General features: G+C 39.1%; 2 protein-coding genes across 3 annotated transcripts; both read left to right on the top strand.

The window, feature by feature from the left end:
- Positions 1 to 563: 563 nt before the first annotated feature.
- TkR86C (Tachykinin-like receptor at 86C) lies at positions 564 to 17,629 on the top strand. Of its 2 annotated transcripts, XM_036818698.3 has the most exons (8): positions 566 to 1,250; positions 11,023 to 11,168; positions 11,377 to 11,590; positions 11,684 to 11,818; positions 13,885 to 13,965; positions 14,181 to 14,528; positions 16,226 to 16,344; positions 16,486 to 17,629. In XM_036818698.3, the coding sequence occupies exons 1-8, from the start codon at positions 1,006 to 1,008 to the stop codon at positions 16,797 to 16,799; spliced, it is 1,602 nt and encodes a 533-aa protein (XP_036674593.2). In that variant the 5' UTR covers positions 566 to 1,005; the 3' UTR covers positions 16,800 to 17,629. The 2 variants fall into 2 exon arrangements, with proteins under 2 accessions (XP_036674592.2, XP_036674593.2); XM_036818697.3 differs by having other exon boundaries at positions 564 to 1,250; positions 16,226 to 17,629.
- Positions 17,630 to 19,817: 2,188 nt separating this feature from the next.
- tomboy20 lies at positions 19,818 to 20,537 on the top strand. Its single transcript, XM_017083991.4, has one exon. The coding sequence runs from the start codon at positions 19,941 to 19,943 to the stop codon at positions 20,388 to 20,390; it is 450 nt and encodes a 149-aa protein (XP_016939480.3). The 5' UTR covers positions 19,818 to 19,940; the 3' UTR covers positions 20,391 to 20,537.
- The last annotated feature ends 1,935 nt before the right edge of the window (positions 20,538 to 22,472 follow it).

The raw sequence follows: 22,472 nt of genomic DNA on the forward strand, positions 1-22,472 counted from the left end.
TGTTGCCAGCTTTTAGGCGAGTGTCCTGCGTGCGTGCGTTGGTGTGGGTGTTGACTTGCTCCTGGCGCCGGCAGCGCCGTCGACGTCGGCGTCGGCAGAAGGAGCCTGCAGACCTAGCATTTCCTTCCATTTTCATGCAAAACGTTCAGTCGGCGGCGGCACTTGCAGCGCTAAAGACCGCGCGGAAAAATCGGGCGCCATTTTCAAAAAGAGGTCCTTTCAACTAACGGCTCTTTTGTTGTGTGTGTGCTCGCTTGTTGTCTTTGTGTGGGTGTTGTGTTTGCTTTAAGCCTGTCAAAAGCACAATAACCAATAGTCGCCCAAAAAAAGTGGCCACAAAATGTGGAAAAAGTCCCTACTGTAAACAAAAGCTAAGAGCAGAAAAAGAATGCGGAAATGTAATTTAAAAAATTTTATTTAAATCCACGTCCGGCGACATTTTAAATATCAATTGATTTTTTAATGCAATATGAATTTAATTGGTTTCTGAAAAAAACACGCAACTAGTGAATAAAGCTGCAATTAAAAGTGTCAACTTGATTAGGGTTTTACTAGTCCGTAATCGTGTGGATAAAATGTGCATGGTAATTGAATCAATTATGTGAATAAATAAAGTGAAACTGTTTTGATTTTAAATAATTAGCAAAATATTTTTAAATACAATTTATTTAGTGAATTATTATGGCAATGGCCTAAAACCCATTTCCCCCAAAGGATCACATAATATACACCAGAATACAAAGTTATTTTAATGTTTTGCGACCAAAAGGCGCCAACTGGCCACATGCAGTGTTAAGTGCAACTTGTCCTTGACCGCCCCCCGAAAATTAAAAAGAGTATTGCATGTGGCTGGCAGTTTGAAGGAACTTAAAAAGAAATATCCCCTGAAAGGACCTGGGACCCAACGGAGAGGATCAAGTGAAAGCCGGGCCATTAAGAGTCGGCAGGCGGCAGCTTCTTTTAAATCCGACGACCTCAATGGTTTCTATGGCGCTGCGCTATTAAATGTGGCACAAGTGCGGCGGGATCATTACGCAACGCTCCCTCATCCCGATTAAAGGCAGCAGAATGTCGGAAATTGTGGACACCGAGCTGCTGGTCAACTGCACCATCCTCGCCGTCCGGCGATTCGAGCTGAACAGCATTGTCAACACCACGCTCCTGGGCAGTCTCAACAGAACCGAGGTGGTCAGCCTCCTGTCGAGCATCATCGACAACCGGGACAATCTCGAGAGCATCAACGAGGCCAAGTGAGTGCACCCATTCATTTGCCCTTCCAGGAGACCCGTTTTCTTGGTACTAGTATGTCCTTTTCCCGTTTCCCCCGAAAGTCCCCAGTGCCGCTGCACCAAGTTATGCAAATTATACGGTGGAGTTAGGAGCGTTTCGCGGAACCTGCTGATGAGGGCCAACTGATTATACGCGGCGCGGGCTTAAATTGAATAAAGTTCCCGAGGCTGACGGCTGATAAATGTGTTTGCCGTTCGTCCGGTTTTGTTAAGTCGATGCACTTGAAATAAAACAGAGCTTTTTTAAGAATATCACAATATTAAAGATTATAAAAAATGGTATATCTGAGTAAAAGAGGTTATCTGTTGGTCATATTATCAACCAATAAGTTTAAGTTTTACAGGGCTGATCGGATTTAAATATATTTTTAGTCTCTTCATCTTAGTGGTGATTAATAAAACATTTATTTTGATGAAGTTAGAAAATTTGTTAAATATTATGTATTATTATTTTCCTTTTTCCCAAATTTTTCCAAGTGTAGTTAAAAAATTGAACTTTCTTATACTTATAAAATCATCATGACCCCAATTTATAAGGCAAAGAGAAAGTAAATTTGTTTAGGTTTAATCTGATTATTTTTGAAATAATGTATACTCATAGCCCTTGGTCACGCAGACATTTCAAGTGCCCAAAACACTCGGAACTCTTAAATATTTAAAATAAAGGAACCTTTTCACACCTCTACTGGACGCAGTGGGCCTTATTGTTATTTATTAATTACGTACATGCACTGCATGAATGAAAACTTTTCATTGTGTAATTAAATTGTGCATGCTGTGCAGTGGTTAAAATGACAAATTAAATCAGTTCTGTGAAAAAAGGTGAACAAACAATATGGTGCCAATATGTAACAAGTACACATGCTGTTTATTCTTTTAATAAAAAAATTAAAACTTTTATTGTTAATGCAAACTATGCAGGTACCTACATATTTCATTATGTTTAGAAATGCTATTTTTTTGTGTTCGATTAATTAATAAAATTGTAATTAGGAACTGACACAAATTTTACTTACTTTGATTAAACTTTTTTGGAAGTATTTTATCGCACCAGCTTAATTAACCCCCTGAATTTATGCTTTCACTCAATGTATTCGATCAACCATGATAATTAATTGTGTGGGTGACTCCTGAAGGAGTTGATAAAACCACGTATAATTCGCTGTTAATATGTCTTAATCACGGCAATTATTTTCCGCTGGTCAAGAAGTTGAACCGCTGGTGCTATTAATACCCGTAATTCCATTCGGACCAAAGCTAACCGCAAAGTGAAATTAATGAGTTGCTCGGAAATACGACTATTGCGTAATAACTCAAAAGTTTGCAGCATTACAGAAATAATAAAAATGATATAAAGGGGGCAATCGCTCGAAAGGCCAGTCGGTGGATAATTCATTCACTTGGTGCCGCCTTAATTTGATCAATGATGGATCTATTTTGGTCCTGGCTAGACCTGGTTAATTTAACTCTTAAATTGTTTTTCAGCCTCATTCCATCGGCACTTGTTTTTTCCGAATGCCTCGCTTTTGTTTATCAATGGAAAATTTGGAAATTGGCCTATTTGTGCTTTATTTTTCTCTCAATGACTCATTGTTTGAAGCACTAATTATAAAGTTTTTATCGCAAAGAACTTTTTGAAATTAAATACAGAGAAAAAAATACAACCATTATTGATTGGAACAGTAAGATATAAAGTCAAAAAAATTTTAAATTGCTTTTTAAAAAGTACTTATAACTTATTTAATATCTATAATAAAAGTTGATTGTACCATTGAGAGCAATGACCCCTTCTTTCCTTTGTAAAACTGTTTAATTTTTATTGTGAAAAACGTTTAAATTTTATTTCAAACAAATTTCTGGAAAAGGAAGTAACCTATAACTGTATTTAAACTTAGCTTTGGTTTTGATTTCAGGTTAAATTAAACCGAATTCAGTATAAATATTTAATATGTAACACTAAAGTGGTCAAGGTTTCCCAACCCAATATAAAACGTTCAACGTTTCACACTTCCACACCACAGCGAAAAAACCTCAATTCTAATTATTCCCTTTCAATCTAGAATGGCCAAGTGCCACAATAAGCTGAAGGGACTTTTTCCAACCCATCCCCACACAAGCTCACTAATTGTTTCCTGTGTTAGGTGACAAACTACGCAAAAGGAGAAAAGGGGTAAAACGAATAATTAAATTCCGACAAATGCAAAGCTCTCGGCCCGAACAAAATCCTCGAAAAACTTTGACACAAACAAAACGACGTTGCAATTGTTGTTCGATGTTCTATATTTGGGTCCTAAGCCTAGGGCTTTAATGCTCTTTGTGAAAGAGAAAGTAAGTGAAAGTGGAGAATGGTGCACAGAACAAAAAACTGGGTCATGTTTAACTTGATTAACTCACTAATTGCAAGGGCCTAAACTTTGGGAAGATGCTTAAACAAAGGTCTATAAACAAAAAAGTTGGGTTTTTGCAGAGCATTTGAAAAATATATTATATATATTTAGGATAAATATTTTATTTAAGGCTTTTGTATCTTTAATTCGGAACTATTAAAAAAGATTTTAATATATTTGTATAGCTATTCTAAAACGCAACTAGAGCATTTTTAAGGAGTTTCTAAAAATCTAAATTAATATTTCCAAGTCAATAGATTTCAAAGTATTTCACTTCTGCCACCGAAAACATTTTTTTTGGGTTATTAAGTAAATAAACAGGAAGTTCAATCAAATTTTTCCCTCTGTACAACCTCTGTTTATGCAGGTGAATTGCCTGCCGCTTGTCTCGAGTTAAGCTCATTATGTTCGCTTCAATCAGGGCAAATGTCTCGGACATTTCCCATAGATTATTGATGGAAGGAACTTGACAGTTTCACCTTCGCCCGCGTAAGGACTTTGGCCGCACACTTGAGTGCGTGTGTGCGGCTCACGCGGCGTATACGCAATGTCAAAGTTTATTACATACCGATGGCATGGTTAAGTCGATTTAAAGAGAGAACGCCATCCTTTCGAATTTGATGTTTATGGCACTGCGTACGCTTATTGATTTTGATACTTGGCCAATGATAACAGCTCAGCACGACAAAGGACACACGACATTAGTCCACATCCTGGATGTAGCTGTAGCTTCTGTTGGTGTCCATCGGGCTTTGGCATTTTTATGGCCAGACTCAAATCCAATCAGAATGGATGGCCCACATAAAAACAAGAAGTGCTTATTGGTATTGACAAGCACCGAATGTGGATTACTCTTGTCCAAAAATAAGAGTATTCGAAAATGTTTACAAAAATTGCTAAGAAATGGATCTGTAGTGATCTTAAGTATACCTATACCATTTTGAAAATGATATATCCTTAAAACTAAAATTTTTCCTTGAACTAACATATAATATATTTCTTTAATTTTGCATGTGTGCTACCTGCACTTTTTACAATCATAGGGCAGTTTAAATCGATCCCAAAACAAAATCCCCTTAAAGAGTGTAATCTTTTTGGCCAAGTCAAAAACAAGCTAAACAAGCTGAGGAAACCCTTCGAGACGCCTCGAACTGTAACATTCCGGATGAAAATCGAAAGAAATTGTTTGGATTAGGTCCGGAAAGCAGGCAGAAGGAGTCCGCAAGGAAGACTCCTTTGTTTCGCATTCGAGAACGGTTTGTTTATGTCTATTCATCGATGGCTAAGCCCCAGCTCAGAGGAAATGACTAGGGGGCCTAGGATGGATTTTGCAAGAATAAAGCTGGCCATTTCGGGGGAAACTAGCCGGAAAGTACACTCTCCATACAAGTTAAGTAATTTGCATATGACAAATTTTTCAATTAACTTTTTCTCACCAAACATAAAACAAGTCCCCTGTGAGGTGGTGTGAATTTTACAGCCAGTGATGGGTGGGTTGATTCAGCAACAATAATATACGAGTAGTAGCAAGGCCGTCGATGAAACAGATATTCGGACAGGGGCATGAAAATTTAATGGCCACTCCATGGCAAACAACATGGAAAGCTTCATTTACGCATTGTCCTGCCTGCCGCCATCGTCATCAACACTCTCGATTGCCCTGTCAAGTGCATGTGTGTGCAGACTGCAGGATGTGGGGGCAAGGACTCGGGATTCTGGTATTGCGATGGTCCCGAAATCGAGGACCATGACCACCTCCGTTCATAAATTCTGAAATTGAAAATGGCCTCATTTGCGGAGCGTGTCGAAAATTCGAGTGGCTGCCCCCAAGTTAAGGTCGCATTGTTTCTGCCCTGTCAACGATGATGATTCTGAGCGGAGGTCCTGTAAATGTAGGCTGGGGGATGAGAAAGGTGCCTGTGACAGCCACCATTTGTCAGGCATCGATGAACATCAGATCTAAGCTATCTACTGGATGCGACACCGCTCAGTTCAGTGAAGGGCAACACTGAGGGAAAATTTGAAATCCCGAATCAATAAAACATTTCCTAGCCGCTAGTGGTAAGCTTCACAAAAATATTCTAGCCGGAAATTACAAGAAACTAATTAAATTTAAAAAACATACAATATTTTGTACTTCAATTTACTCAAGGGAACTATTGTCATTTTAGATACATAGTTTTAACAAATTACAAAAACTATACGCTTTTTGATATTTGTATATTGAAAGGACTTCTGGGATTTGTATTTGCATTTTTGTTTGTAGTGGAAAAGCGTGTAATTAGTTTTATAGGTGTCATTTATGAGTATATATATAAATAAAAAAGTAAACAAGGAACTTATTAAAATGGAAAGCTTAGCAAAGTTGGTTTGATCCTAACAATAATGTATTCAAGCATGGGCATATTATTTCAAACTTTCAAGGTTGGAATGCATTTGGAAAAACAAAATACTGTTACTCCCCTGTTAAACAATCTGAGGAAGGATTACCAAATATGAATTTTGGAATATTTACTCACAAGAAATCCAATTACCAAGCACTTAAGCCCCCCAAATCCCCCACTTCATCACCCCGGCAAATTAGTATCTGAGGAACTTTATGCAGGAGAAGCCTTTAAGTTACGTGACACTCGGAGCTCCGCAACTTTTGCGACTTTTACGAAGTGCCGTTGGCAGCAGAAGTTACCAACTCAACTATAAACACACGGCGGCCCAACTTTCAACCTGCGTGCGGCATGCTCAATGCGGTCCTTGCAGAACTCAGAGCCCAGAAACCCGGAGACCTGAGGACCTTGATCTACCCTGGTTTCGACCCCTCAACTGTGCAGTAACCGGAAAAGAAACCCAAAGCAACCTGAGATCCCGAGAACCTGAGATCCAGGCAACCGGAGAACTCGACAACCAGAAAAGGTACATACTATGTATAGTCAGGGAAGTAAAGTAGCCGCAAGACCGCCAATTTGGATTGCATCGCCGGTTCGTCATGCATAAAATATTCAGTGAAATATAATAAAGAGCGAGTTGCGAATGCGAAACATGTTAACTGAGGCGGCTCCAAGGAAGTAGTGCGCAATTTGCTGGTGCCTCAAAAGGGGGAGGGGGCTTCTAGGGGGGCAGAAGACCCCCCAGGCGGCAAAAAGGGGGGTCGACGACTATTAGCCGAGTTAATGTGGGTAACTCACCTCTTTGAGTGCGACGATAAACTCGTCTGACTGCCACCTAATGACGGGCAATTTGTTGGTACCCCCCGTCTACAGGAAATTGCCGAAGGGCAACTATAATCGATGATAATTTCTTTAATGTTTCTAATTGGCTGGGAATTGATAGATAATTCATTTGATTTCACTGGTAAAGGGCAGTTTTTGAGCTATTATGACGTCTTAGTTATGATTGGAAAGAGTTTAGATGTCGAATATTAAATTCAAGTCTATATAACCACTTAAACAATTTGCAATCCATACTTTTTTGAGAAACTCGTAGTTTTTAACCTTAGATAATCAAATAAATACAAGTGTATATAGCCACTTAAACGGTCTACAATCCATTTTTTTAAGATACTCGTCGTTTTTTTACCTTAGCTAACTTATTTTCAGTTTAATAATTGAATGATATGAAATTTAATTATTATAATTGAAATGGTTTAAGCTGTGCGTTGACTCTAAGTTTCGGGAGATGGATTTATTTATGTAGCTGAAATATAAATCCAATAAATTAAAATTAAAACCGCTTGGCTTATGATAAATACAATGATTACCATAATTGCTCATTGATTTAAAATAATCACCGCAATTTGTAAAATATTCCCCTAACCCCCCTAGAGTTCATAATTTAAACATAAGGCCAAATCGTTTGAGCGGAAGTTTGTGTGCTGGCAAAAAAGGATGTGTGCACTTGCATATAGTAAAAGTAAGCCACCATATAAATCAATTCAATCAGAGGGAAATCGCAGAAGCAAAAAAAAATATATTGATTCTGAGGACATCCGCAGAAAAAACCACTCGACATTCTTTCACTTTAACGAATCAAAGCAGCTGACACTTTTGGGAGTTGCGGGAAAATAAAAAAAAACCAATTCCCTTGACTGCCAAATTTTTTAGGTATTTTCAGAATTCTTTCCAACGAAAATTTGCATACCCAGGGCCAAATATTTTAGGAAGGCCAAGAAATGCCAAATTTCCCCAGTTATTACTGCCAAATTTTGCTGGGGAAAGCTCCCCACTGTCATTAGGGTAAATTGTAGTAAATGCCAGGAAAATTATAAGTACAATGTAGAAATGGTCAAACACTTACAAGCGGAAGTAATTAGTTCTCTTCCGACGGCCAGGCACTTCCGTTCGTGAGCGATGATTATTATAATAACAGGAACAAACGGGAGTTTAGCACGGATTTATAATGGCATTAAACTTAATTAGGCGGCCATAAAGAAAGCGGCAACCAAAAGGAAAAAGAACAAATTACGTTAATCAAGTTAAATTTGCTTAAATTAGGCTGAAAACGAACACCGCCCCAAAGGCGGGTCTTCACTTACCTCCTTTGTCCTTCGTTATAAGGGTGCTCTTAAAGTCAGCTGCAATATCGCAGGAGGCCATAAATCTGCCGGCAACTTTTTGCCCCTATTTGTTATGAGTGAAAAGTTGCTCAGACAACAGCAATTATCATAATAGGAAAACAGCCAAAAGTTTGGGAAGCTCACAAAATTCGGGCAACCAAAAAGTTGGAAATTTAAAAGGTGGACCAGTTTGCTTTTGTTGCATTTAAAGGAATTTCAGCAAATATGCAAATGCATATCGCAAATATTCGGAATTATTTGGCATGTTTTTGGCGTTTATTGAGCCAATTTAAATGCGTGCATAAATTCCCCTCATTGAAATGAAAATGCTAATTATAGTCCATTTAAATTCGCAATATTAATAATAAGCAAAACATGCACCTGGCAGTTCAATTAGCACGCACTTTATGTAAACATTTTTAGGCCCCCAAATTCAATAACACATTTTATATTTGGACTATTACATCTAGGCTATTTAACGCTGATTATAGAGTATTGTTACCCAGTCTTCGTGCTTGGGTAATTAATTGAGTTCTTGTTTGCCTCTGCATCACATTAAATATCTAATTAAATGTGAAATCGATAGTCCAATCGCAGATAAATAAATGGAATGTAATGCGATATATCACAGGTCAGACTGCAAAAACAGAACCGAATTGTAGCTGCGTATTAGCAAATTTATGGTCACGTATCCAAAATGGTAAAATAAAAACAAAGTAATGACAAAACCAATAATTATGGAATGAACTCTCCAGCTTTCAGTACACACAGACTGATTGGTAATAGAATTACAATTTGATTTGATTATTTAAGGTTGCAATTCAATCAATCATTCAATTTGGCTAGTTATTTAGTTCATACAAGTTTTAGCTCGAGGGAATAACAAGTGCAGTCCAAATTCTACAGTTTAAATTAATATATTATATAAAAAGGTGCTCTAAAAGAACTGCATAATTTTCATTTAGTTCCTAAATATTCACCATCAATTGGCTTTCGGCCACTTCGCAGTCCTTCAGTTTACTGACCGGAATTCGGTTTCAAGTTTATTGATTGGAAATATGAGAGCACACACATGTGGCAATATGGTCAGAATCAGCCAACCAATAGAGCGCAGCTTTTAACAACATTTGAAAGTGAAATGTACAAAACAAGAGACATGAATATGCGCAACAACTTTTTTGGAAATTCCCAGCTAAACCAATTTGAAAAATTCGGCAGCTAAATGTTTGGCAATTTAATCCTCTCGGCCTTTTGTGGGGATTTAATTGGGACCACACAGAACCCAATTAATTTCAAAGTAATGTGGGCTAGCCGAATATTTTGTGGCCCGAACAATGCCAAGCAATCAGGGCATCAATCATGGTTAGACGTAAAAGGAAAGTGGGAAATTTGATGCCTGAGAGACAACTGGCAATGGCAATGAAAATGGATGAATGTGAACAATTCGCTTATTGAATTTTCGTTTGAATTGTGTCTGCTGCATTTTGAACAAGGCTGAGCAAAATACAAATAGAAAAATTGGGTAGAAGGAGGTACGGCTCATTGATATTGCTCATACGCACTGTGGCACTCAGACAAAAGCCACCGCCTGGCAGCGGATCGGAAATTGGGTGAACATGGTCTGCGGATAAGTCCCTGACAATCATGGAACAAGATTCCTCTAATTAATAGGATTTGCCATTCATACAACCAGGGGCAAATCAAAGGGAAGCCCACCAAACCAAGACCAAAGACAAAGGACAGCCCTCGAAATAATTAGCGACATGTTCTGCGCATCAGCGAGTCCTGCTGTCGTGATTAGCATAATCCTTGATATGATAATCGGATCCCCAGGTCCAGAGATCCAAGAACCCCCAGACCTCCTCCCCATTTCCGCTGGCCAACGGATGTCGGTCCAATGAAATTACCAAACAATTTTCTGCCAGTTCTGCCCATGCCACTGCTGCTCCAATATCGATAAGCATACTTCTTTTGTGGCAAGTTTCCTTTAAGGATTTTTCGCCCATCTTGTCCGCCATTGATTTCCCATTGTTATTGCTAAGGCGAAGACGCACACGCAGCTCTGAAAAGGTTTGGCAAATCGCAAAGTTTCAGCCATTCTGTGATTGAATTTGCCAAATATTGTTTGCCCTGAAGGCTGGCCAAAGAAGAGCAAACAAGTTGGATTAAAGACAGCTATTCTTCAAAGGGATTCCCTCTGTGAAATATGCGTTAAATTTAAGTACATTTACGAGAAGGCATTGGAATGTAAATAACTCTCCTTGAAGCTTTGTTTAAGTGAGAAATATGCATAAAGGATTTGATAAGGGCTTTGCATAATAAATTGGTTAAAAGGAATGAATCCCATTGCCGGCTTACAAGAAATATTTCCAAATATTTTCCTGGAGCTAAATAAATACTGAGTAATTTATTAAACTAACAATTTTGCTGACTATGTATCAATATATATGCCATTGATTGTTTTGCTCTTGGAAACCTTTTCGATTTTAATTATTTAAGTCAAATAAGAACTCTCTTTTTCTCTGCAAATTAAATAATCTTATAAAAGTTTTCGAATTTTTCCATACTCTTATAAGCTCATGTGTAAATATTCAGTAACGTTATGAAATTAAAGGCCCCCAAAAATGCCTGAAATGGCTTCGATTTTATTTATTTGATTGAAGCATCCTTAGGTATCTGCCATTTTACACCATCGACAATGTTTCCCCACAATGTTCAAACCAATTTTACCTCCCCCTGACATTGCATTTTCGGAAATTTTGCAATAAAATGGCTCCTGTTTTCGATTCACCCACAGAGACTTTCTAACCGAGTGCCTGTTTCCATCGCCGACACGGCCGTACGAGTTGCCATGGGAGCAGAAAACGATTTGGGCCATCATTTTCGGCCTGATGATGTTTGTGGCCATTGCTGGGAATGGTATTGTTCTCTGGATTGTAACAGGTAAGCTTTAAAGCAGTTTGCTAGAGGATGGAAAAAGAAGGAACAGAGATAACACGTATACGCCGCATTGACCATACATAGCTTGCCTTCGTCCATGCCTCTAATAACTAACGATTTCTGCCTTGGCCATCACGTCTCTGGCCATTTTCTCCTGTTTCACCTTGTTTTTCCACTAATTCTGTGTTTCATCCGCCGAATGTCTCTGCAGGACATCGCAGCATGAGAACGGTTACAAATTACTTCCTGCTGAACCTGAGCATCGCCGACCTGCTGATGTCATCGCTGAACTGCGTCTTCAACTTTATATTCATGCTGAATTCGGATTGGCCATTCGGATCGATTTATTGCACAATCAACAATTTCGTGGCCAACGTGACGGTCTCCACTTCGGTCTTCACGCTGGTGGCCATAAGTTTCGATAGGTAAGTCACCCCAGCTCATTCTCCTCCACCGAATTTTCCCCCCAGCGTCATCTAATCTGTGCGTCGGCACATCCGCTTCCTGCCATCCTGCAGATACATCGCCATTGTGCATCCGCTGAAGCGCCGCACGTCGCGTCGGAAGGTGCGCATCATCCTGGTCCTGATCTGGGCCCTCAGCTGTGTGCTGTCGGCGCCCTGTCTGCTCTACTCCAGCATCATGACCAAGCAGTAAGTGGGCAATTGGGCCCGGGAATGTGAGATCCAATGTGGGGTATTATGATTTTGGGTATGAGTTTGCCAGGCAGGAGAAGAAAACCCCTAACTTTATTATATTATTAAGAATTCCATTGATTTCAATTGGAAAACCCTCTGCATTAGGTGTTTGTTAGCTAAGACAATTATTCTGCTATAGTACCTTTAAACATATGACATTTTATTGCTACGAAGAACTTGGTACTTCACTTGTTTCCCCCCATAAAATATTTGGTTGCCTCAAAAAGAAACATTTTAAATATTCTTTAAATATATATGTAAAAATACTTTCATTCTAATTTATTATCAGTCAGAGAAAGTTAACCTGAAGTTAAATTCTTCGGAAAAATTATTTTGTTTGCTTTCTGTTATGTTAATGTTAGGAAAGTACATTTTTGGAACAATTAAGGTTAAATGAAACAGGCATAAAACGGAAAGATGTTGATGTTTTCTAAGAACTAATAATTTTATAAAGGGCTTGAAAGAGGGTACAACATACATTTCCAGTAAATATCATAAATAAACTATTATTAAGCCGAAACAGAAAATGGGATTTGAAGGGTGTTCAGGGGTCGACACCCAAAGCCCCTCTCCCTTGTGTTTCTGTTTAATCCTAACACGAAACACGAAGCGCAAAGCATAAACAAGTTTGTAAGCCAGAGCTTACGAGTTGGCCAGACTCCCTGCGGAGATGGTAGTGGAGTCCCTCCCGCGGCTACCGTATCGATTTGAGAGGCCAAACAAATATAAAATGAAATTCCGCGCACCTTCCAGAAATACTTTCATATTTTTTTCATGTCTCACCGTTTTGTTTTTTTGGCGGCCATCTTCGGTGTTGATATAAGCATCCACATCCATCTAAATCACCCCAACGCCTCCGCACCGACGCCTTCATTTGAATTTTACGCAAATTCGCAACATTTGGGCGGTGAATTTCTGGCGAACTGGGGCGGTCTGGTGTCCTGCCTAATAGAATTGAAGCATTTTTTATTTAGACTCTCAACAAAGTGCTAGTAGGGATAAAAGGTCTCCCAGGGTAACAGACTTCCAGGCATAATAAAGATGGCAAGTTCATATATCAAAATGTGATAAAGAATAGCCAAGACGAAGTACAAGGAGAGTCAAACGATGGCAAATTCTGACAAGGACATATGGAAGGGAGTGAACCTGGGGAGTGTATATGGCCGAGTGGGGCGATTTAGAGGAGAGTATAAGAAGGCCAAATTGGATGAACATTTTCGAAGAAACCCCAAAGGGGAGAGACATTTAGAGGGCTTCAAGGCGTATGAACGAAGTAAAACAAACCAGGAAAGCAGAGATTAGCCGTAAAATAAAAATACATTTTACAAGATAGCGGGGTTTCTTCTCTTTCTTTAAATTAATAATAAAATATTAAATTCTTCAGTCTATCTCTAATATAGCAAAATATTTGTAATAGCTTTATGTATTTATTTTCATGATAAAGTTAATATTCGAGCGTGTCAAATCAAATTATGCGGCGCTTAACCCAAATGCTGACCGAATTTCAGTGGAAAAACAACCATTTTCCATTTCAATCTATCAGTTTTGGCGTGAAATGCACCCTTTTTGCCAGACCAACGCCAGCGGGCAACCTCATCAGCATTGTTGGTCAAATTATGACCTGTCTGCCAGTTGCCATAGCCGTGTTATTAATGGCCCGAAAAGTGCCGGTAAATGGGAGGTGCGGGGATTTTGTAAAACTGGGACAACCGAATAGCCCTTTCAAGTACTCGACAACATTGAGGCATGAAATACTTCATAATTTGGCAAATTAAGTTTTCAATTTGATGACGGGCCAAACGTGAAATTCGTCATGCTTGTAAAAGGCAACTTCCCTTCTTGGCCAAGGAAGTGGTGTTTAGACGTGCCGAAGCGTGAAACTTGACAGCTCTTTATGTTCGGGGGAACTGTGCTGTGTAATTAAATGATGAAATTTTGATTTATCAGTTTCCGGAATTGAAATATTTAATTGAATACCCTGTTAGGGGCTGTAGTAACCTATTGAAATGGACCATTTACAGCTATTACAACGGAAAATCGCGGACAGTTTGCTTTATGATGTGGCCGGATGGACGATATCCCACTTCGATGGCGGATTATGCGTAAGTTTATAGAAAGCCTAAGTTGCACAAAATATGTTCTATGATGTTGAATAAGTTTTTAGACAGTTAAATATTATAAAGCAGTGTGTATCTATAAGTTCCTGCATATTGAATTTACAATTTTGTATAATGATTATGATATCATATCATGTTATGACATTATCATAGTACTATACACACTATATTTGTAGATCTATTCTTATATCATCTTATAGGTATAACCTGATCATCCTGGTACTGACCTACGGCGTTCCCATGATAGTGATGCTCATCTGCTACTCCCTGATGGGCCGAGTTCTGTGGGGCAGTCGATCGATCGGCGAGAACACGGATCGCCAGATGGAGTCGATGAAGTCGAAGCGGAAGGTGGTGCGCATGTTCATCGCCATCGTGTCCATCTTCGCCATCTGCTGGCTGCCGTACCACCTCTTCTTCATCTACGCCTACCACAACAACCAGGTGGCCTCCACGAAGTACGTGCAGCACATGTATCTCGGCTTCTACTGGCTGGCCATGTCCAATGCGATGGTCAACCCGCTTATCTACTACTGGATGAATAAGAGGTAATTGGAGTGCAATTTGCAGATGAACTAAGGGAAGGATGTGACTGCACAGAAAAATATTTGATTTGATGAGGATATTTTTTTTACAGCTGCTGTCAAAATAGTAGTAGCTTTATAAAGTTTTTGTAAGTGGAAAAAAATAATTTAGAAGTAATCCTATCTTGTTTTTATTATTTTCATAAAATTATTTTTGTATACTTGAAGTAATATTATAATTTTTAAAATAGAGCAGATCTTAAACAACCTTTTAGCTCTGCCCCTGGATTTTTTTAATAAGGGGTCATATCATCTATTTTTGCAAAAAATGGCAAAAATAAAAAAATTCTAGGTTTCAATGCCAATGGATTGGAAATTAAAATACGAGCTCAACGAGGTGTGACACTCCTCATTCGGACGTTTTGTTGCATTATGGGAGTAAAAACATTGAAATTTTAGGTCGAAAAAAATGAATTTTAGATTTTAGTCAAAAATACTACTATTTTTTAGCGGTTTTTTAATCGCAGTTTCTCCAAATTAAGGCGCAGAGCTAAAAGGGCTACTGTTTTGAACAGCTTGCTTCTTTGGCTAACGATCGCCATTACTTAAAAGAAAATTTATTTTTTGATCAATTTTCGCATTTCTATAAGGGGTCACGTCATCTATTTTTGCGAAAAATGGCAAAAATAAAAAATTTCTAGGTTTCAATGCCAATGGATTGATAATTAAAATACGAGCTCAACGAGGTGTGACACTCCTCATTCGGACGTTTTGTTGCATTTTGGCAGCCAAATCATTGATATTTTAGGTCGAAAAAATAAATTTTAGATTTTAGTCAAAAATACTACTTTTTTTAGCGGTTTTTTAATCGCAGTTTCGCCAAATCAAGGCGTAGAGTTAAAAGACCGACTGTTTTGAGCAGCTTGCTTTCTAAGCTAACAATCGCAATCAGTTAAGGGGTATTTTATTTTTTGACCAATTTTCGCATTTTTTTGAAGGGTTGCATCATCTATTTTTGCGAAAAATGGCAAAAATAAAAAATTTCTAGCTTTGAATGCCAATGGATTGGAAATTAAAATACGAGCTCAACGAGGTGTGACACTCCTCATTCGGACGTTTTGTTGCATCATGGCAGCCAAAACATTGATATTTAGGGTCGAAAAAATGAATTTTAGATTTCGCAGTTTCGCCAAATCAAGGCGTAGAGTTAAAAGACCGACTGATTTGAGCAGCTTGCTTTCTAAGCTAACGATGGCAATCAGTTAAGGGGTATTTTATTTTTTGACCAATTTTCGCATTTTTGAAGGGTTGCATCATCTATTTTTGCGAAAAATGACAAAAATAAAAAATGTATAGGTTTGAGTGCCAGTGGATTGGAAATTAAACCACGAGCTCAACGAGGTGTGACACTCCTCATTCGGACGTTTTGTTGCATTATAGCAGCCAAAACATTGATATTTTAGGTCGAAGAAATGGATTTTAGATTTTTGTTAAAAATACTCCTTTTTTTACCGGTTTTCAATCGCAGTTTCTCTAATTCAATTCGCAGAGCTAAGAATTCTGTTTTCATATATTTAAATCATTTTTCATTACCACACTACTAGTATTTTGTCACTCTATTTTTTCAAGGAATTCAACAAGACTTATCTCTGTAAAAAAATATATTTTACAGTGTTTATTGAGACTAATAGATACCCTTTTAATTTCTGATTTTTTTCCAGGTTCCGGATGTACTTCCAGCGCATCATCTGCTGCTGCTGTGTGAGCCTCACCCGCCATCGATTCGACTCGCCGAAGCGCCGGCTGACGAACAAGAACAGCTCGCACCGGCACACTAGAGGTGGGTACACCGTCGCCCACTCTCTCCCCAACTCCTCCCCCCCGACCACCCAGACTATTGTGGCCGCCCAGGCCACAAACCCCCAAACACAGACCCACTTGCCTCACCACCACTCACCACTCCCCCCGCAACCTTCCGCAGCGGAGACCAAGAGTCAGTGGAAGCGCAGCACGATGGAGACGCAGATCCAGCAGGCGCCGGTCTCCAATTCTGGCCGGGATCAGCGGATGCGGGATGGCTATGCCACCCAGCCGGTGCAGACGGGAGTCGGAGGCGCAGGTGGACCCAATCGGGCGGCCGTCGAGTGCATCATGGAGCGCCCGCTGGACGGGAACAGCTCGCCCCTCTGCCTGTCGATCAACAACAGCCTCGGCGAGCGGCAGCGCATGAAAATCAAATACATCTCCTGTGACGAGGACAATAATCCCGTGGAGCTCAGTCCCAATCAGCTGTGATGTTGTCCCGATTTGTCCTGCCACTGGAACGGAACGTGAATCCCGGCCATCGCCTCGTTTCGCTGCGGGGAAATGCAATTTGCCGCTGCTTACACTACTCTGTACATACACCCACTCCCAGAGAAATAAGAAACATGTCTGCTTAGCAGGGTGGGTCGATCTCGGGATAGGGAAAATACACTTTTCGCGTACTTTAAGTATTTGGTATTATCAATAGGATTTCTAGCGATTTAGTATTAAGTTTTAAATTAACAATAAATATTTTTATATATGTTTCAATAACTAAAAGATAAATTATTTTTACTTTTCGTCTTTATTTTGGTATTTTAGCATCACGTTACATCTAGTATTTTACTATTTTTTCGAAATAAAATTTGGAACTCAATCTCCAAAAAAAATTTTTTTTTTCTTTCAAAAATAGAATATAACCCAAAACTCTCTTTACTTTGCATTACAAATTATTTGATCCCATTTTTCGACTATATTTTTGAGCCCCATATTTATAATACTTTTGCTATTTTTATTTAAATCAAAACTGCATCCCTGCAAATCGACCCACCCTAATGCAAGATGAATTTCCGGTTGTCAAAAGAAAATACTTCAGCAAGAAGAAAAAAGCTTACCAATAAATTGAATTTGTATGTATTTGTATAGAAGAATCTATCGACACTTTAACCATCGAAGAGCTGTAAGTTTTAACTGTTGTAAACATCTAGGCTAAGCCGAGTTTGTAAATACATTCTGTGTATATCTGATAGAGTTATATATCTGCGTATATGTTTGTGCTATTCGTTTGAGTGAATCAATTAAACGAGCCATGGAATTTCTCACTCTAAGCTGTTTATGATAGAAAAACGATTCGTGTTATTGGTTTTGGTTTTTGTCCATGCCATCTGTAAATATATATGTAACAAATCTTTATAAAATCTCTATGGGAAATCAAGAATGTCTATGGTTGATTTGAATAAACTTAATCAGGCAACACTTTTGCGTGACAAATTATGTGGTTGAGCTTGTGGTCAGTAAATAGAATTAATATACATAATTGTCCCTAAGGGCTAAGGGTTAAGAAAATATTTAAACAGAAAATTGGAAGTGAACATTAAGCTGGGATTAATTTGCTTGAATAAATACTAATTTGCCTGCGAAAATGTGCTGCTAATATCATTAGAGCAAACCCAAAGGGGAATTTGCATTCCATTATGTTGGCAGTCGCATTATTTATGCACAGCTTAGAGTCCAAGTCCATGTCCAAGTCCATTCAGTCAGGTCTGGCCATGCACGAATTCGGACTAATGTGGGTGCAGTTATTACTCAAATAGGGCCAAAGGCTTGGGTGGCGATGGATGAAAGTGAAAGGTCTCTTAATGCAAATTCGCCAAAAGCGAATCCTTTCAAATCCCCTCAAATCATATCTCCTTCAGTCATCCACCCCCGTAATCCCCCCCCATTCAGATTCTTTTCAATAGTTCAATTTTAAAGGATTTGGCCTTTATTCAACCCAAAGGCAAACAGACGACGAGCAGATACTCGCATAATGGTAAGCGATTACAGAATGTAATTGAAATGCGAGTCGAAACCGAAACCAAAAACGAACCCTAACCCCATCGAAACCCACTTGGGAAAAATTCAACTATCTAATTGAATCACAAACAGTTTCAGTATGGAATATTCGGAATAGAACCGTAACCAAAAACAAAACCAGAGCTCCGAACTCAAACCCAAAAACCAAAAGAACCATCATACAAAGCGCTACATTTTTATTGCCCCGATTTTTTGGAGGAGAAAGTCGCGCTAATGCGTTAAATTGCTTGTTGCACAGAATGCTCACAATGAAATCGATGGACGGCGTTTTTTATTCAACGTAATAGGATTTGATGGGTTGATGGGAGAGCCCCATTCGCAGAATAACAATTTGCATAATAAGTCGATGTTTGTTACGCAGTTGGCCCACTTGGCAGTCTGCTTTTTCATTGGCATGGCAGCCGCAGAAAGCCTTTAAGAAATGAAAAGGCAAACCGAAAGTCAGCTGAAAAGATTCTATAACCAACCATCTAGCCATGTACATTGTACATATGGTTCTGCGTAACCCCGGCAACAGACTGAGGTTAAATCCTGGGGTCACACCGCAAATTGCCGTAGCATGGAGCATAGATGGAGTGGTCTGGCATCGAATTAGGCCCCTCGATTGGTGAGTATCGCATCGAATTAAATGGCTTATCAACTTTCATGCATATGCGAGCTGAAGAGCGTAGTATTATTGCCTTAATAAAGTGGCATGGGCGGGCCCGAAAAGGTAAGAGGTCAATTGCATTACCGAAATTAAGGCTACATCCCGTGTATTCAACTGTATTCAACTGTCACGGTCATGTTTCTGTCAGAGGACTCGCTTTTTCGTTCCTCCCTGCTATTTATTTATTTATTCTTGGATATGAAAATGCTTTTATTTTATTTCCAACTTTCAAGGGGGGGAATTATATGCGAAAACAAGCCAGTGGCTGCCAATGGTCGAGTTTATTTACTGAATAGTGGCATTTAAAAGGTGGGTACTATATTTAACATTTGCTTTTGAACCGAGTTAAATATGTATAAAGCAAATGCTTTAGCTATACTTTTGTATTTTATTTGGGTTTGGCTTGGGCGGAATTTTTAATCATGTACCCTTGTTTATAATAATGGAGACAGCATTCACATTTAGTTACTTAATGAGGCTGTCTTAAATGGGTATTCATTCAAAATAATATTTAATTAATGACCAATAAATGAAAATTAACATACATTTTCAGATAGAATTTTTATTTTTCATTTTGTTCTATAAGAGCGCTTTTAATTGATATTCATTAAAAATAAATAATATATTTCAGTTTTAACAAATTGTGGGTACATTACCTTTATTGCCTGCCCACTTTTCTCCTTTTGGATTTTCATATATATTTATTACATTAAATTTCAATACCTAGCCTTCTCAAATCCCACATAAGTCAGGGTAGTCGAGGTTAATCTATCAACCTACTTTCAAACTTCTCAGAGGGAGCACACACTTTTGAGCATTCGAAAGGGACAGACTTGTTGTCCAAACGCCAGCATCAGAAATTTCTACAGACTAAAAATCGTAAGGCCCAGAAAACAAAATTTCGAAAAATGATTGGAGTCCCGGGAACTTTCAAGGTTTTGGCGGCCTTATCGGGAATGTTGTTCATGGGCTATTGTGTGTATTTCGACAAGAAGCGTCGCGGTGATCCGGATTTCAAGAGGAAGTTGCACGAGAAGCGCCACCAACGCACCTTCCGACCCCTGAAAACCTCAAGATCAGCGACTCACATGAGCAACAAGGAGATCGAGTTGTACTTCCAGAACCAGATCCAAAGGGGCGAGGGCCTCATTACCAACGGTGACATCGAGGGCGGTGTGGACCACCTCATCAATGCGATCCTCGTCTGCAGCCAGCCGGGAAAACTGCTGCAGGTGCTCCAGAACACCCTGCCCATGGAGGTCTTTACCATGATGCTGATCAAGATGCATGCCTACGAGTCCGCCGAGCGCAGTTCTCCCGTTTTGATGGACGAGGAAGGTGTCAGTGCCCTCGAATAGGAATAGGAATAGTAATCCAAAATTAAGGGTCCCTGGTACGTTTTTTGCCAAGCAAATGGAAAACTTTCCTCTGACGGCAGTCTCGAGTAGCGGAGTACATTCTTTGGTTCATGTATCTCGGACAAATACATACAATGTATACTGGTATTCCGTTTTTGTTCGTTGCCACGGCCAACTTGGCCAGCACGTTTGGGGGGAATTTTCAGCAAAGTTAACAAATTAACGACTTCGATTATAAGGTCGAGCGTAAAATTTTCCATTGCCATGTTATCTGCTTTTGATTCATGGGAAAGAGCGTTTGCTAAGCCAGACTAAGCTATTTTAAAGCTGCAGTGAAGGTTGTTTGTTTTTCTCCTAAGAACATTGTAGCCATGTCAACAGAAGGTATACCATCAAGTAAACATTGCAAAAATGTAGAACAAATTGATTTGACAATATGTGGGTAGAAAATCTTCACCAGAGATTTCTTTCGTACTAGAAGATACACACGGAATAATTGAAAAGTCAACTAATTGCCTGATTATTGTTATACCTTTAACCTTTACTTACTTTAAGCCATCCTGCTAGTCATGAAGTACCAATTTTCTCGCCCATTCTGGTTTAAACAATCATCTGGCTTAACAATTAAATTCTCAGCACGGATTTCATCCGGCTGCCGAGATTACCATGACAATTGAGTTGCACGAGTATCTGCATATCTGTTGTCGACTGGACAGGGTTGACTAAACACTGTTCTCTAGCAAAATGTCCGACATCCCATTTCCGGCCATGCACGTGTGTGTGTGTGCGTGTCTGTGTTGGCCAACAATGACAGGCAAATAGACTGGACTCCCGGGAATGTGCTTCGTTGCCCTGTGGCCTGTGTGCATAATTTGCGAGGAACCCATTCGGCTTCCCTGACCTCGACCACGGGAATTCGTCATCCGGACGCGTTTGATTGATGGTCTTGTGGTCGCGTCAATTGGGCAAACTCCACACCCAATTCAGTTCGCTTTAAGCTGTCCTTTCGGCCATTAGAGACATCTTGTTGGGGGCATTAAACCCCAGAGAAATCAAGGGGCGAAGTTCAACAAAGGAGTCCAATGCGGTCACTCATCTGCATATCAATTTGGTTGTGGCAAGCAACTCTCTTATATACAGTAAGTTTTCACAAAGAAACAACTTTTTCGGCATTATATATATAAAGCAAACATTCCTAAAATCTCTGTAAATATAAAAATAAATAAATACCACTCTTGCTGAATAAAATATTCAATTTATTTAAAATGACTATTTCTTTAGGTTCAAGAATTTACCTTTATTAAAAACAAGCTGCCAATTCATCCTTTTTAGAAGTTGTGTGTTTTGGCAAATGTGTAAATAATAGTAATAATAATATTCTTTAAAGATTTACCCCAGACCGAAGACCACATGACTCCCGACCGAAAGCTGGACAAAGTTCATTCACTAAAATGTTGTTAAATGCCTACTTATATACATTTATATACATATTCTTTTATTTTTAGCTAATAAATATGTGTCTCAGTTTATTAATTCACCTTTTTTCTAGAAGGATAGTGGTTTGATATATAATATTCAATAAATATTCCTTAAAGATTTACCCCTGACCGAAGACCACATGACTCCCGACAGAAAGCTGGACAAAGTTCACTCATCTGCATATAAATTCTAGATGGCAGAAACCCTTTTCTAACCGTTTTATAGTGTGTTTAAGACTCAAATGGACAGTGGACCATCGGAAAACGAAAACAATCTCTTAACGCCCCTTTGTCGGCAATTAATGAGTGGAAAGTTCAACTGATTCCCATCCGATTCAAGTTCCCCGCGAATGTAATTACGCAAAGACCTTTTGCGGTGCTCTCCGCCGCTTTCACCCATTGTCCAGTAATTACCAGATAGAACAGACAGTTGGTCGGAAGGGGAATTGCAGCTTTGTTGCTCGGCACTAATTTCCAGGCTAAGCATCGGGCTATAATGATTTTCCCTTTGAAGCAGTCTGGCATCAAAGATTTCGCCAAAGCAGCGTCGGCTAATTTAATGAAATATCCTGGACGAATACCGAGCACAAATGTCTGGGCCAAG

This window comes from Drosophila suzukii, chromosome 3, assembly GCF_043229965.1.
Source record: "Drosophila suzukii chromosome 3, CBGP_Dsuzu_IsoJpt1.0, whole genome shotgun sequence".
NCBI classification, from domain to species: domain Eukaryota; kingdom Metazoa; phylum Arthropoda; class Insecta; order Diptera; family Drosophilidae; genus Drosophila; species Drosophila suzukii.

Coding starts and splice junctions, on each gene's coding strand:
- tomboy20 (XM_017083991.4), top strand. CDS start 19,941: ATGATTGGAGTCCCGGGAACTTTCAAGGTTTTGGCGGCCTTATCGGGA.
- TkR86C (XM_036818697.3), top strand. CDS start 1,006: ATGTGGCACAAGTGCGGCGGGATCATTACGCAACGCTCCCTCATCCCG. Junction 1,251..11,022: donor GAGAGCATCAACGAGGCCAA/GTGAGTGCACCC, acceptor ATTCACCCACAG/AGACTTTCTAACCGAGTGCC. Junction 13,966..14,180: donor ACTTCGATGGCGGATTATGC/GTAAGTTTATAG, acceptor ATCATCTTATAG/GTATAACCTGATCATCCTGG.